General features: G+C 38.5%; 3 protein-coding genes across 3 annotated transcripts in view; 1 reads left to right on the top strand and 2 right to left on the bottom strand.

Annotated features, from left to right (window-relative positions):
• LOC136254845 (structural maintenance of chromosomes protein 1A-like) overlaps nt 1–17,016 on the top strand; it is a 155,410-nt gene that overhangs the window by 133,539 nt on the left and 4,855 nt on the right. The gene's annotated exons all lie outside the window — the stretch shown is intronic.
• Nucleotides 5–1,620, bottom strand: LOC136254840 (arrestin domain-containing protein 2-like). Its single transcript, XM_066047601.1, has one exon. The coding sequence runs from the start codon at nt 1,244–1,246 to the stop codon at nt 119–121; it is 1,128 nt and encodes a 375-aa protein (XP_065903673.1). The 5' UTR covers nt 1,247–1,620; the 3' UTR covers nt 5–118.
• LOC136254842 (uncharacterized) lies at nt 5,341–7,354 on the bottom strand. Its single transcript, XM_066047603.1, has 2 exons — nt 7,322–7,354; nt 5,341–6,434 (listed from the first exon to the last, which is right to left on the bottom strand). Exon 2 carries the CDS (start codon nt 6,325–6,327, stop codon nt 5,479–5,481), a length of 849 nt encoding a protein of 282 aa, XP_065903675.1. The 5' UTR covers nt 6,328–6,434; nt 7,322–7,354; the 3' UTR covers nt 5,341–5,478.

The raw sequence follows: 17,016 nt of genomic DNA, 5'->3' as shown, positions 1-17,016 counted from the left end.
AAACTACCATAACGAGAATAAAACGTATGCAAGTAACAATGTACAATAAACAAAACTTTAGTATAAAAATAAATGTACTGTACATCAATACAATTGAGGACAGAAGACAATAATAATACTACACTTGAGTTGTTCGTGGTGAATATGGAGGTGGAGCACAAAATTCATCTGATGACTGGACATCTTGATTAGGCAAATAATTTTGTGCTGATAACCTAGGATAAGGATTAGTCAATATTCGAGAGTAGGGTGGAGGAGGGGTGCTGGGTATTGCATGATGATTGCTCGAATTTAATGCACCATCCACCGTTGGCTGCGTGTCAACAACACTTGATGCTTGATGCATATCTCTGAGATGTTCCACATTACCGATAACAACTGGAATACACAGTGACCTGATACGTATAATGTATGTTTGTAAAATGAATACCTCATAAGAGACCTTCATAACACGGCAGTTGGAAATTGATGGAACAGTATTGATTGGAATAGACAAGTTACCAGTTTTCACATTAGACCCATTTTCTGTTCTAAAGCCTGTATTACCTATTCTGGAGATGGTATTAACCACAGTTTTGCCGTTTCTACCCATATAACACACTCTTTGTCTAAGATGAGCAGACAATGATGATGTGTTTCTCTGTGTGTGCTGTACATTGATAGCAATTGAATTTCCAGGACAGTATCCACTTCTCTCAATTGTAGCTGACAAACTTACTGAGCAACTAAAAGCGGCACAGCAAGGAGCACACAAAATGACGTTGTCACTAAATGCTGAACGGCTTCTAGTTAACTGTGGAGTGCTGATGTCAACAAGGTTATGAACTGTAATTCTCGTAGTACAACAATGGTCAACAGTTTTATTAGGACGTGACAGAGTGGCCGTCAGTGAATAACGAATGTTTCCATAAACATTCTCAAAAGATGATGGTATGTTGGAAGGAAGTTGAAACATGAAGTTATAGTGGTGTTGACCAGCCGGTATCTCTGTACTTGAGTCCTCTGCATGATACAAATGCAATACCCTATTACTGAATATAGATTCCCAATTTGAAGCAGTGACTGCTCCAGAAGGTGACCATTCAGTCTGAGATGATGCTTGACCAGAGAGTACTATCTTTATATCCTTGACTATCTTGGGTGCAGACAGTTCAATTGTGACGTTTCCTTCAACACATGATCCTGAGTGACATACTTGATCACTTCCCCCTTGAATATTGACTAGGAATGTTTTCAGCTTTCCCATAATATCCGCTGATCGCGTTCGTTCCTCTCCGACACTTCTGGTTACCGTATATGTTATTCGACCTCTGTATAGCGATATAGATATAGCTACTGTATAAATGGTTGATACTAGTTTAGACGCTCACTTGGCCACCGGCTTGGAATCAATGCCACTATCAGAGATAATAGAGGGCGTAAACGGGATTGGAAACGGCTCACGTGCACCCAATAGTCTAATACTTTCTACCACTTTCTATCCGTGTAATGCGAAGTTTTCGCGGTTAGTTTCCCTCCTTTTTGGAAAGAGAACTTTGTTGCTACGCTGGTGTAACAGGTTTCGTCTTGTGTCGTATCTCGTGTCGCTCTATTGCTACCGCAGGAACTGTATAGCTGGTATGTTAGATACTTATGTCACAAAGCCGCACAGTGTGTGGTTAGTTACGTCGAAAATGTTAACGTAATGTTTATGGCTTCGAGACAAACGTTTTGTGGGGGTAGTGTCGCTCTACTACACACTCTACATAGACGGTAATTAACGCGTTTAACTACTCTCTGAGTGTTATTCTGCATGCTGCATAAAATGCTGCTGTAAATATAGAGGTTTACAAGTTATTCAGTAAGACATCTTAAAATTCGGGTTGTCTCACCACCTGATTTTGTGGGGGGGGGGGGATTCTCTTATTCTAAATTTCGTAGAGACCAATACTTGAATGTGTTGGGCTGCTTAAATGCTCTACTTTTGCATAGCGTTTGTAAACTACATCATGTGTTAGGCTAGGTATAGTATGTAAAGCATAAACAATGTGGATTTTTATTGTCACCACTGGCATATAGCTATCATTCAGGCTAACTTGTTGAATGACTCTTTTGCAGAAGAATGGGTGGCAGAAGGTTTCGACTTAGTGCACACCGTAAGAATGAAGAAAGGAAGAAGGCTATGAAGAAGAAGAGAGAATGTAATAGCCAGCCTTTAGAAGTGGTGATTCATGAAGCACCAGTACCACTTCCGCTTGACATATATGCTACCAGACCAGTTGTGTCTAGTGATGTTTTGCATTCTCGAATAACTACACTGATGAGTTCTCCTTTCTTCACACACTTACACCCATCTTGGAAGATAGCCACTGCAGATCCACTGACTCTTTGTAAGTTGGAGGTTCAACAGTTGTCTACAAGTGAAGCATTGTGTGGCCGTGTAATGATGAGCTTAAGTATCAATTCAGAACTGAAGTGGACAGTGCACTACCTGCATCATCAACTCACAGCAGCAAATTGTCCCTTACTTAGCTCTTTACCAGATACCATTAGCAATGTAGCAAAAGTAATGGAAATAATTGAAACTCTGGATGCTGCTAAGTATTGTGTAGGCAACCCTGATCAAGATTTTGTTGAGTGTTGGCAGTATCGGCTATCAACACTACATGGAATTGCCAGTAAGTGACTCAATCCAGTATAACTCTAGAAATTAGGTGACTGTATGGTTGTCAGTTTCTACATACCTTGTAATCAAAGGAGCAACATAATAATAATAATTATTATATATATAACTTTTAAAGAGGTATACATGACCCCTCTATTAGAGTATATTAGCATGAAAATTAAAAGTTTGTTGATATTTTGGTATCCTGCATCAAAGCTGAGCATCAAGCTCAGTGCCACAGAATTAAATAATCTAAATTGCATTACTGACTACATGTACACCATCACTTACTTTTTCATTAAGATCCAGGTTCTGGGCATTTGGAAGATACAATAGAGCCTTCTGTTCATCACAATGATTGCCACTACTTGCTTACAAGCACCAACCGGTATGACCGTTGTACTCAATGTAGTACACTTCGTAAGAATCTAAGAACACAAGTGCATCGCTTCAAAAACATTGACCTTGAAGCAAGTACCAGTAGCCATACTAACTACAGGTAACAAGTACATTGCAGTATTTCAATTCAGCATCTACTCACAATTGAACAGGCATCAGACCCTACCTACTCTTGTAAGTCGACTTGGTGAAGTGGAGAAACAATATCATGCAGCCAAAGTCAGAATTAAACAACTTAAAGAACAGATAGCTGCAAGTGTGGAGGTTGATGGCATTACCCTTGATGAAGAAACCCATGAAGATATCAAGGTATGTTTAAATGTATATATATATATCACAAATAAATGCATATTGTGTTCACAGACTATTGCAAGTGAAGGACTAAAACTCCTTGAGAATGAGCCAGAGGACTCCTTTAAGCATATATTTTGGAAGCAACAACTTGAAGCAGCCAGCAAAACAGATGCTCGTACCATGCGTTGGCATCCCTTGATAATACGCTGGTGTCTTTACATTAGGCACAGGTAAATCTACAAGTTATCTTTGCTACAAGAGTACTTGTTCTAATAGGTCTGGGGGTGCATATGAATCAATGAGGAACACAGGATGTATACATCTTCCATCCCAACGAACACTCAGGGATTACACTTATTATGTAAAAGCCAACAATGGATTTTCCAGTGATGTAGACAGAATGCTGATGAAAGCTGCCAACATAGAATCTTGTCCAACAAGAGATAAGCATGTCTTACTCCTGTTGGATGAGATGCACATCAAGGAAGACTTGGTCTTTGACAAACACTCAAGAGAACTGATTGGCTTTGTAGATTTGGGGGATATCAATACACATTTGCTACAATATGAAGGGAGACTGAAGGCAGATAGTCCACCTAAGCCCCAGCTTGCCAAGTCAATGCTGGTAATCATGGTACGAGGATTGTTTACCAAGCTGCAGTTTCCATATGCACAATTTCCTTGTGCAAACTTGTCTGGAGACCAACTTTATGATCCTTTTTGGGAAGCAGTGAGGAGGGTAGAAACTTGTGGGTTTAAGGTGATATTTAAAGTATTGTTGATTAGCATGTAATGCATTATGCATGTAGGTTCTTGCTGCAACACTGGATGGCAACTCCATCAACCGAAAGTTTATGAAAATGCATAATCCATTCCAAGAGATTGTGCACAAGACCAAAAATCCGTTTACTGAAGAAGACCGTTACATTTACTTTTTTTCCGATCCTCCTCATTTGATGAAAATCATTCGGAACTGCTGGGAGTCAAAATCTCGCCACCTTTGGGTAAGTATTATACTCTGCAAGGCCATTTACAAGTTGACTAATCTTCCTGTAGAATAATGGGAAAAGCATTTTATGGTCACACCTAACAACGCTATATAGCAGAGATACTGATCCAGGTATGGGAGTCAGACTGATTCCCAAAATCAAGATGGAACATATCAAGCTTACATCTTTCTCTAAGATGCGTGTTGACTTGGCTGCACAAGTACAAAATTGTACAGCCAATGTTTTATTCTTCTAGTCAATGTTATATTTAGGTATTGAGCCAAAGTGTTGCCAGTGGTATGAAATTAAGTATTGGAGAAGAGGCAGATGAAACAGCTAGATTTGTGGAGATGTGCGATAAGTGGTTTGATGCAATGAATGTACACAACTACTATGAAGGTATACACACTCGCAAAGACTTTCAAAAGCCTTATGAATCAGTAAAGGATGACCGATTAGTGGTATGTTAATTGAAATGTGAACATAACATAATAAGCTATTGTTTCTATGACATACATGCAGTTCATGGATGAATTCCAACAGTACCTCACAGACTGGGGAGAAGCAGTTGACCAACGATCTGGCTACTGTAAAGAAGAGAAAGCATGTATGCTACTAAGCAGAGAAACACGTCTTGGACTTAGAATGGATTGTAAGGGTACATAAGTTATATTAAAATAAATTATTTTGTTAATAGGTATGTCATTCAAAGAGCTGGTTCAATACATTTTCACTATTCCTGGGGTAAAATCTTTCTTAAGTCAGCGGCTGTGTCAGGATCCTTTAGAACGATTTTTTGGACTACAGAGACAACGTGGTGGTGTACATGATAATCCAAATGCTAAAGAATTTCGCAACAACATTCAAGCACTGAGAGTTGTGAACTCAGTAGCCAGGGCTCCAAGGGGAGGAAACTGTCGCAAAGGAAAACAAGACACTTCACTAAGTAATGAAGATATTAATGAGCCACTACCAAAGCGAGCACGTATATCAAAGAAATGTTGACTAGATTTATATCTTTATTTCATTAGCTACATGAAATGTGCATATATGTATAGCAGTATTGGTAGCAGATTAGTATTGTGTGGGTTTGTGTGCGTGCGTGCATGTGTACATGTGTGTGAAGTGAGTATTGTACATGCTGCTTTTTATTCACTTTTTTTTAGTTGCCAATAGTTGTTTTCGTAATCCTTTAGACTTCCCAGTTGTTGTCTGGGTATCCTGCTTATACTTCTCTATCCAATTATTAGCATATGAAAATCCACGTATTGTGACCCATTCATTTACAATCATCTCAAGTAGGACATTGCCAATCTCTTCTTCCCATTCTGTACAAACTATGCTCCAAAAGAACTGGACATTGTCATTGTTCAGCACAATTTGTTTGCTCTCTGCCCCTAGTAGTGGAATATGTTGTGAATTGATCTGCTTTCGTGATTGTGTTTCTAAGGCCACAAACAACTGGTATGTATCATTGTTGACTCTTTTCAGTCCACCTTTGTCTATCAAACTGATCCAATCTGTTGAGTCATCAAAATCATCATTTCTTTCATCGAGCAGATTTCTCAAAAGAGAAATTAATACCTCTTTATGCTGATGGCTTGACCGATATAGCTTCTTCTTTAATGACCTTGGCACGTACCCTGCAGCATATCGAAGTCCATTCCTTTCTTCATATGTAAGTGCAGCCTCTTCAGTTTCGATGGTAATATTAGTGGAAATTGGGTATTTTAGTTTAGCTAGTTCCTTCAGCACATGATCTCCAATGTACTGGCAAAAAATTGGTGACCCTTCAATGCCCACTGTTTTACAAAAGTTCTTCCATAAGCTCAGATAGTCAGCTGATGTACGCAGTGTGTGGTATGCGCTCCACATTTTCTCCCTCTGTTTCTTTGGAATTTTTCCCTTGTATGTGAAGCATGATTCGATGGATTTCATTAGGTTTTCTTCAAATCTTTTCGTTTCCGCATTGTTCTCAGGCTGTTCAATCCATTTCTTCATTTCTTTTGCTATATTAATTACATTTCTTGCTGTATGTGATGGCACTGTAAAAGATTCTTCTTTCAAAATTGACTCAATTCCACTTTTCACAAATCCGGATCCATTAGCTGTAGATAGAGAGTAAAAAAACAATAATATATGGCATGGATATAATTCTCAGCCGATGGCAGGAGAATGGACTACTTGAACATTAACTTTTGGTATAAAGTTATCAGCTATGGAAATATGGTTCAATTTGTAACCAAAATGTAAGCGAAGCTGGCAATTAGTACTATAGTTTGTCACTGCTAAGGCCAATGAAACTTGATTAGCAGTTTCGCGTCATCGCCCGCATGCTTTTGATACACCCGCATGGAATTTCATTATTGGTATTTCAGATCGAAATACTCTAATAGAACAGTCACTCTATTACTAATGGAAAAATCACTTGTTATAGATTAGTAGATATTTAATGCAAGAGTATAATCAGTGTAGATCTCACTGTTTTTTGGCAGAATCTTCATGTTTGCATGTGTGTTGTGCTTTTGGAAAAATAATGAATAATGAATAATAACCGCCCGCCCGCATCAAATTTTCAAAAATCTGAGCGAGAAACTGGCAATCAAGTTTCATTGGCCTAATGCGGTAAACCGCACGCTGTAAGCCACACCCTTTACAACGTAAAATAATTAGTTAGCAGATAACAAGAACCGAGTTAAGTACCTGCACCTGCCATACACTTTCTTTAGCTCAGTGTTAAACCGATAACTAGAAGAACCAAAACTTCGCTGAATTTAGTCACTACGCACTGATAACACGGATAGAAAGCGGTTGCTAGGTAAATACGAGCGCGTTTCCAATCCCGTTTACGCCCTCTATTATCTATGCCACTATTGAGCTAGTCTCTAGAAGACACTGAGATCCTGCGCTGAATTTCTTTACCATCAAAGTGTCCTCAACTAGACTTCTGACAGTACGTACGTAAATTATACAGTGTAGTCCATATCTAACATACAGTGACGAAACAAGTAGAAGATAGCGATCAACAGGTGTGTCCAGAGGAGGTTGAAGCGTAATAAGCGCTATGGATATATTTTTCGTGTTAGTCTCGCGTGCCAGACGGTTTGTGTGGGGGCGGCAAATAACACAAACCGTCTGGCACGCGAGACTATTTTCGTGTTACAGTGTTAGCTAATTGCATTTTTTCGATTGTAAGGTAGGGTGTAGCATTGAAGGAGGGCAGCAACATTGAATGGTGGCCGTGATACTTCTTGATTGGTGGCGGACCATTGTTGCTATCGTTCCGGCGTCTGGTAGCTTTCTTCATCTTTCTAGACTCGTCACTTGAGACTCGTGGACCGATCCCCAACTAGGGCGCACGCCACTACAGTTTTAGCATACTGAGATAAGGCCACTCCAATTGGTAATTATGTTTCTGGTCCTTTGAAAATCAGTTTTAGGTGCGGCCGGGCGGAATTCAGCAACAAAGCAACAATGAAGTGACTGCTCAATTGGAGTATTTTTGTGATTTACTGACTGTTCTATTAAAATATATCGATCCGTACTATGCACTCTGCCCATTACTTGCTGGTTTTCACTGATAAAATACAAGTTATGGCACTTAGATAGTTAGATTTAGCATACTTGTTGCAGCCTAATATTTGTTTCTGAAATCCAGGTTTATCAAAAAGCTGATGCGGGCACATTTTACCCAATGTATTTCTGAAATTTCACATTCTCTAAAAAAGGATGCGGGCGGTGGACCAGAAACATAATTACCAATTGGAGTGGCCTAATAGACACCCCTCATTTTGTATTTGTATTTATTTATACAGGTCCAGGAAGACAGCATCAGCCAGTAGAGGCTGTCCTTCAGCTGTTTTTACAAAGACATTTACTGCGTCTGTGGCAGGGCTTGCACGAGATATCGCGCCTGCATTTATACCATAGATAGTATACCACAGACTGTGGTATACTATCTATGTTTATACCATAGATAGTATATACGTAGCCCATTTTTTTTTCTTTTTTTTTTTCCCGGGGTGCCTGCACCCCTTGCCACCACCCCCAGCACCTAGATGGTAAAAGTGCTGGACAAAAAGACTGTAAACTCAAAAAAATCAATGAGATGGCAACACTTGGCCTTCCGAAATAGCAAGGTCAAGTGCTCCAATGGTCACAGGGCTGCCACGGTGTGACCTTGCTCCACGCAAGCAGGTCACTGCTGACCTGAGCAAAGAGAAGCTGGTGGAACATCTAATCCATGACACAACACTGCTGTAAGATTGGCCCCGTTGAGTAGATAGCATAGAAGCTAGACGTTTATAAGCAACTGTAGCCGCACGTAGCCCATGCAAGTAAAAAAAAAAACTATCCTATTCGGTGGGGCGTATTGTGCCAATGTCATATTTCATCAATCGGGAGGTATTTTAGCACCCAAGGAAGCCCAGTACGCTTTTCAATACAAAATCATTGGGCTCACGTGCACCCTTCCAACCTATACTATAGAGCATGTCAGCACTCCGGCTTGCCACAATTTCCAACACCACTTTGAGAATAATAGAATCCTTACTGTAACACTATACAGAAAATCCTTGATAAATAGTTTTTATGAAATTTTGTAGACTTCATAAAATGTTACATGATGATGTTTCATGCCATACAAATGTACCATAATTAGCTACATATGTTTTACATGTAGTGTAAAGCCATATTGCTATCAGACAAGTTTACTTAGCAACTGAAATAAATTGGAATATGAAATATCCTAGTCTACAATCATGCACATGTTGAATATGCCATCATCACTAGATCAGTGCTATAGCAGAGTTTCAGTACTGTACCACCAATTTATAAAAGTCAAGTCAAGCCATATAAGAAGAGACATTCCTCTTCTTTCCTCTCAATCTACAGTATACAAAATACAAGCATTTACTGGAAATAATGATTTGGCCACATTAGTGGCAAGAGTCTAGCAGGTCTAGATGGTAGTATTATTGTCAAGCAGAGCAGTTGGCCAAGCAAAGCAGTAAGCCAGAAAAGGCATCCATTGATTGTAATTGTGACCCAATTTTGGAAAATCACCCATATGGGTGCATTTGACACCTACAATATATTTAATGATCAAATCACACACTTTATAGTGAAAATCTACTTGTTGATGGCTTTAAGCCATTCTAAATCACAAGAAAAGTTTTGAAATATTTTCAAAACTGTGCCCTGCTCTTATTAGCAACCCACTAAACATGAAAATTCTAAACTATTTCACGGGTAATTTTCTAAAATTCATTCACTATTATTGTGTAGTGTGTACCTGTATGCAGTACTGTAAAGTCATAATCAAATCAAAAAATCAAAAATCACCACTACATATTGGCTACTACTGTATATTATCTGATGTGGTGAAACTCTCTTTGCCATGAAATCTACAGAATCTCGCTATGACATGTACCTATGACATTCATGAGATGCCAGGGAGGCACTATTAAACCTTTGAGCTTCATGCAACCCACAAGTCTGGTTAATATGGTATGAATACATCTTGCATTTTCTTAGCTGACAAACACAATGGTCACCTCTTGTGGCACCTGCTATTCTGAGTTACTCAGGCAACAGTATTCATAACTCCAAAGACCAGTTGCGTATTGGATTGTGCAACACTGAATCTTTAGCACATTACATCATAAACACAGCTACTTTATCATCTACTTCAATAAATACAAGTATAAGAAAATATTAGGAATTTTAAGCTCAATAAGGGACCATAGAAATAAAATGTAGTGGAACAAGGGAGGTCATCTACACCTGAAGATATATATTAGTGGACATACTATACACAAATTTCCACTAGTATACCTTCAGTTGTAGGCAAAATCCCTTGTTTCACTGCTTTTGACCACTAAAATTCCAAACTTTTCTTATTCTGCTCGTGAACCCGTGCATACTGGCCACGTTAGAAGAAAGAATGGCACCAGTTTATTGTCTGAATGCATGGCATTGCACAATCCAACAATCAATTACTGAAATAGCAAAGCGGTCGTTACACTTTGTTTTCAGCTATGTTCAACCCATTACACAGCTTTACAAATGAAGAAAACTATGTAAAGGACCTCTGCAATCAATCCAGTCACAATGGAAACTTGGACAATACTCCAGTAGGGAAGCCATCACATGATTCTATCATAAATTGGCACGTGCACCTTGTGCTGTCAGCATAGATAAATGGAACACAAAAGAGAACACAGGTAAATCCATGAAGCATGCATTGTACATACTATGGTATTCCAATAGGTACCAGTCAGGCTGAAGGGACGTTGAACAGTGAAAAGTCAAGCCTGTAGTCTTAGCCAATATCGAGTTATGCTTGTCTGATGGCATCAGGAAATCAGTCAGGTAGAAAATCCACTAATAAAAAGAATTAAACTTTGTAGCAACTTTTTGGAAGCTTTTTAGGTGGCACTGAAAGCACTTGTGGACTTGACTATACAGTGCCTTACCAAAACTGCCAAGGTGCCTGTGAAGATGGTTTTAGGGTGATGCTTTGGCAAGAAAAGCCCAAACCTCACAATGTTGTACTGTATGATACAGAAATTCAAATCCGTAAGATTACTTGCCTTGTGCTAAAGGTGCTTGGCAATGATAATAGTTATTTACTTAGTTTTTCAAACTTTTATGAAAAAAAGGGAATGTGGGAATGCACAAAATATTTTGTGCCCACATTCCCTATTTTCATAGGCTCAGTCACAATTGTCGATTATTGCACTTGTTCACACTAATGCCATATGTAGAGCACAGCAAAATGTACTATTTAAAATGATTATAATGCACATTGTAAATATACACAGTGTACAGTAGCTACACTGGCAGAAATTACAGTATGCACATGATATAATTTTCTGCATAATTATTACTACAATGCACACTATACAAAGTGTTTTCTTAAGCACTAAAAAGTGTATGTATAAATGTACAGGTCTAAAATATATACCATACGTACATATGTGTATATAATTATATTACTGTATACTGTACAGTACATGTGTATAATGCTTACTTCTATCCGAACTAAAAATGTGGATTTTCAGCAGGTGGCAAATTTGCAGATGGTTGAGAAATTGCTGATGGATGGTGATGAACCTGTGTGGGTGGATAGGAATTCATTACCTCTGTGTATGATGGAGGAGGGGTCCTGGGCACTCCTGAGTACTCAACATCTGTGATGCTTTCTGGTGGTGGCACATTTGAATTCAACATTGATGACTCCTGCATACATAGATTTTCTGCTAATGTCTGTATACCTCTTACACTGCACACTATTATTGGATGCTGATGGATGAGTATCAATAGTATCTGCCACAGTAGATGACCTACTAAAGTTAGGTGGTGCTGGTGGTTGGATATGACTATAGCTTGGTACATTGAAAGCACTTATATTCAGGTGGTGATGGCTGAACAGTGAAGCGGTTTGGTGCAAACACTGTAGCTTGGTGCAAACACTGTAGTTAGTTACACACTTAAATCAGTGGGGGCTGAGGGAAGAACTCTGTCACTACCAACGGTGATGGGTATATTTGGTAAATGAAGGTGTTGCCAAGTATGATAGGGTGATGTAATCCTTAGCACTACACTCAACTCATAGGAAACTTTCAGAATACCACAATTGCTAATGGAAAGAACCATAGTAGTAGGAATTGGGAGGTGTCCAACATGCCAACCAGTTGTACGTGCAACTGTGAAGTGGCGATCCTCTATACTACAAGTAATTCCCATGGTGTGTTTTTGTTCCCCATCAACATAACAATCTATGTTCTGCTTTAGAGTAGCATAATACAGATGTTATCCTTCTGTGAGTCAGCTTCACAAAAACAGGTATCAAATTTCCAGCATAATACCCACATCTCTCTACATAAGCTGCACCTTCAATTTGGTGAGAAGAACAAAACGGATAACATGAAGGTATTCCATCTGCTTGACCACACACTGAAATTGGTTGATTTAACTCTGGTATGTTGATATCAGTGAATTGTTTCACTGTAATATTCTTTTTAAGGAACTGATCAACTGCATTGTGTAGAGTTGATAGAGTAGCAATCTAGCAGTATTCACTACATCCATAACTACCCTTAAAAGATGAAGGAATGTTAGCAGCAGAATACCTAATAGCAAATGGATGATTGTGCTGACCTAGTATGTCCCTATCGTAGGTTTTTTGTCTAAGTTTTTTTTAATGCACGTGACTGCCAGCACTATATAGGCTAACTTGCCTTTAAATTACTAGGGAGGGAGTTCCACTTAGGAATTATCCTTGGGAAGAAACTGTGCTTATAGCTTTCATACATTATTACCCAAAAGTCGTATAATTTCAGCACCAAATGAAGTTTCAGTAATCCTCAGTCTACCAAAAGGCCAAATACAAAAGTCATATGTGACCAGCTTTTGGAAAATCACCCATATGGGCGCACATGAAATAATTAAAATTTTCAAGTTTAATGGGTTACTATTATGAGCAGTGCACAGTTATAAAAATATTCCTAGAATTTTCTAGGTATTGAAAATAGTTTACAATCATTAACAAGTAGATTTGCATGCACTTATTATAGCTTGTTATTTGGTCACTAATTATTGTAAGTGTCAAATGCACCCATATGGTTGATTTTCCACAATTCAATCACATAACAATTGTTGTTTTCTGCAATACTCCCTTGGCATGTAGGGCAATGTATCTTTAAAACCATTCTAAAAGTTTTATTGAGATTAGGGCCCAAACGAACTTGGATTGTCAGGGTTCGAACATTCATCAACTAAAGTTCACGAATCTTTCAAACTTTTAAATGGGCCTGGTTCCTCTTTACAAATTATAAATCACAGCATATTAAATGTTAAATGCATGTCTCAAAAGTTTGCAATACACACATACAGTTGTACTGACTCAACAGTTTTACTGAGAAAACTTGAAATTGAATACCACAAGTAAAAATGCTTGTGGTTACTAGGTTTTAAATACATTTTGCTACTGCTACACAGTTGAGACAAGTGACTGGCACCACATAGAAACCTTAAAACCTCATAGAGGCATGGCCTGTGACCACATTACGCCATCAACACATAACTTAATTAAATGCCAAATACCATATGTCTAGCTTCCCCCACATCATTATGGAACACAGCAAGATGGATAGCTGAACTATATCACTACTGTATCTAATTAGTGGCTATAGTTCGAATTGTTCAATCCGCATTCGAATGTTCGTTCATTCGAACGAACCTTCGAATTCACCTAAGTTCGCTTGGGCCCTAATTGAGATTGTTACATATGTTTTTGAAAATGGTTAGTTTGAAATTTTTAACTCCACATAATTTGCTGCCTAAGGATGCAGCTTAAGAATTTAAAGAATGATGCAGAGCACAACTGTGGTCACCAGTTATTGAATTGGGCTGTGAATAGTAAGTGTAGCTAATAAGTGCATGTCATGTAGCCATAAAAGAAGTGTGCAAAAAAACTATGCCATTGTTCGAGAATGGCTAGTTTGAAATTTGAATTTAGTCACCCCCATGTAATTTGTTCTCTAAAGGCGCAGCTTAAAAAATGACACAGAACACAACTATGGTCACCTGTTATAATTGAAATGAATAGTAAGTGTAGTTAATCAGTGCTTGTAATCGTAAAACAAGTGTGCAAACAACTATGCTATCGTACACCAGAACTGTCACAATCTATGATGCAGATCATTTATAGCCTGTAAAGGCAACTCCACATAAATGATGTGGGTACAAGCATGTACGTATATACATGCAGTTACAACGTACACATGAATACCCGACAGTTTTAAGGTACACAATAATAATCAGGGCCGCCCACAGGGGAACAACTGGGGAATTTTTCCCTGGGTCCCAGTCTGAAAGGGGCCCCAAGGTGCTCCATCAAGGGCCCCTTGAATACCTTTTTAAAAGATTGATATACTCTAATAGAGCAGTCAAGAACTAGATACTCTAATAGAGCAGTCATAGAATTCTTCAGAGGAGCAGTGTAGGAAGCTTATAAATAAGGAGATATAGTTGGTGAGGGGTAGCTATTGTCATTGTCAGCATGTCATGTCTCTTATTGTATTCAACTTACAGCTAGGCTGAAGTTGTGATTCAGAGTGGAACCCTCCCTGTCCTGGGGCCCTAATTTATCTCTTTGCCCTGCACTACTAAGTTGGGTTTGCAACTGTAGCAAGAGAGTTAAACTTTAATGCCAAAAGTTTCATGATGCCAAATCCCATGAAAATCACAAGAATAATTGGGAATGTGACACAAATTCAGTCATTGTGGACGTTGTTTTAACTAGACTTGACAGAAAGGTGAGATGCCTAAGCAACAAGTTTAACTTAACTACACCGTACACTGGCCAGTGCCTGAAAAGCTACGCACATCATTCTTTTTCAGCAGCTTGACTTTAAACATAAGTGCTGTTACAAAAAAATACTTGCAGGAGAAGCTCTAACTTTAAACTTAACTCTCACAACCTATTAGCTATAATCATAATTTAATACTGCATGACCACTAACCCAAAGCATTGTAAGTTCTCTCTAGTAGTTCATTGTGGCTATTGATCTTGTTTATCAAAACTACAAGATCCTAGAAATCATCATCGTACAGTAACACTGACACACAACCTATATGTACCTCAGGCATACTGGCCAGGTAGCTAACCAGCTACAGTACATACATTGCTCACCAATATTCACTACCTGTACTTAACGAGTAAAAAAAGCAAAGTCTGAGGTAAACATTGCTTACCTTTATAGCACTTAGAACGTCTTAGTGTTCTAAGCATTTTTAAGCAGTCTGCATTATCAGGGTGATGAACTACAATGTTAGAATGTCATGGCAAGATTTGGACTGCAGCAGTTGATGTACCCCTCTAGTCTGCATGCCTTCATTATGCCACTCAACAGATGTAACGGCCCTCAAAGTGTCCACTCAGCATTCAGTCTCTGTCCACTTCTTTGTTCTTCACACTCGATCAGTTCGGTAGACTGCAGTAAATCAATGTGTACAAAATATTACAAACAAGATTTTTCACTTGTCATGGAGGATGTTCCTCAGGATCCTCAATACTTAAAGCCACCGTACTGGACCCAGTTCTTTAGGCATCTTCTCCACAGCTTCAAAGAACCATTTTGAAGGAAAAGAGAGTACAGTCTGATTCATCAGGGTTACCTTACCTAATATGACCATCTACCCTGCTTCTGAGGTGTTATATGAGAGGGCTGCTCCTCCGTCCTTTTTACAGTAGAACAAGATTGTTATCTACCTTCAATAACATTTTCACTTCCCAAATCTCATTCACATTATTATAAAAAAATTTAAGAGCCCTTTACTCTCACTGGTCCAATCAACTAGCTCATTGGAGACCATATCCCATCTTTTCTCCATCTATTTCTTCCACATTACCTGCCCAACACTGCTATCTTCCTAGCTACCTTCAGCAGCTAGCAGAGTCAATTTGGAGACCATCTTTCCCTCAACCCAGCAATGTTTTCATGTTCCAAAATTCAAGTGCAACTATCCCACTACATCCCTCCCTGCTGCACTCTACCCTTCCCTTCCACTTCTAGCGGACTGTATTAATGTACTGTACTATTGTTTGTACATTGTGTTTAATTATCCCTCCAGTTGGCACAATTCCAAAAATCAATAGCATAATAATGCAATCAATAGGACAATAATGCACTAATTAAATCCATATGGCTAAGTGATGTTGCTATTAAATGGGTTTACAGCGACATATAGACTACCGTGTGGTTAGCATGGAAGCCTTACAGGCTTTCAGTTGTTATGATAGGGAAGTCAATTCGTGGATCACCAGTGTAATTACCAGTCAAATAGAATCCGTATTAGTGGCAAGCTGTGTTGAATGTCAAATAGCCTCGGCACCATTGGAAGATCACTGACAACTAAATTCTCCGTAGTCTTGGCAGCAGTTTTCTGTGATTCCAAACTTTGCAGCATCAGCATCAGCTTCAAACCTTATTATAAAAGTATCGGCATCTCACATGGGTTGTTCCATGTCAAATCAACAAGGAATTTAGTGTCACCTCTTGGTTTTTGACAAAATTTGCTGTGTTTGTAGTACCTATGTGGTGCTCATCACCCATACAAAGTTTTATGGTTTCGGATATATGACCATTGAATATTTCATAAAAATTTGGTCCATTTTTTAACAAGTTACAAAATCTACTATATTACTTTTAATTTAATGTCTTAAAATGAAATTTTCAACAATTGACGACTGTTGATTTACCTGTCAAGTGATGTATAAATTATGGAATATCACTTTTAATAAATTAAAGATTGAAAGATACTTAGTTTAAAGGTTTTATTCATAATAATGTATCCCAAAACTGCTTATTAAAATTCTTTGAATTTTTTAATGAATAATCATCGGGTCATGGTCTATGTTTGATAAACGTTTTGAGGTGGGATCACAGTGGGTTCAAGAGATATAATTAACTGCATTTTTGTACTCTATTATTGCTGTATGTGAGTGTACACCTCCCCAACTAGGTTATATGCCAAGTTTGTCTGAGGTGTACAAGACAAGTATAGTGCAACCTGTGTTAGTGACCACTTGTATTGAAGGACCCTACTGTTAATTCTCATTTCTTTAGTTGGACATTAACGCTATACACCCAATGCAGCCATCCTGTGACTGCTTTATAGGAG

Source organism: Dysidea avara, chromosome 4, assembly GCF_963678975.1.
Source record: "Dysidea avara chromosome 4, odDysAvar1.4, whole genome shotgun sequence".
NCBI lineage: Eukaryota > Metazoa > Porifera > Demospongiae > Dictyoceratida > Dysideidae > Dysidea > Dysidea avara.
This window is presented reverse-complemented; position numbering and strand designations above follow the sequence as displayed.

Bases quoted from the DNA above. Each gene is read 5' to 3' on its own strand.
- LOC136254840 (XM_066047601.1), bottom strand. From the start codon at position 1,246: ATGGGAAAGCTGAAAACATTCCTAGTCAATATTCAAGGGGGAAGTGAT.
- LOC136254842 (XM_066047603.1), bottom strand. From the start codon at position 6,327: ATGAAGAAATGGATTGAACAGCCTGAGAACAATGCGGAAACGAAAAGA.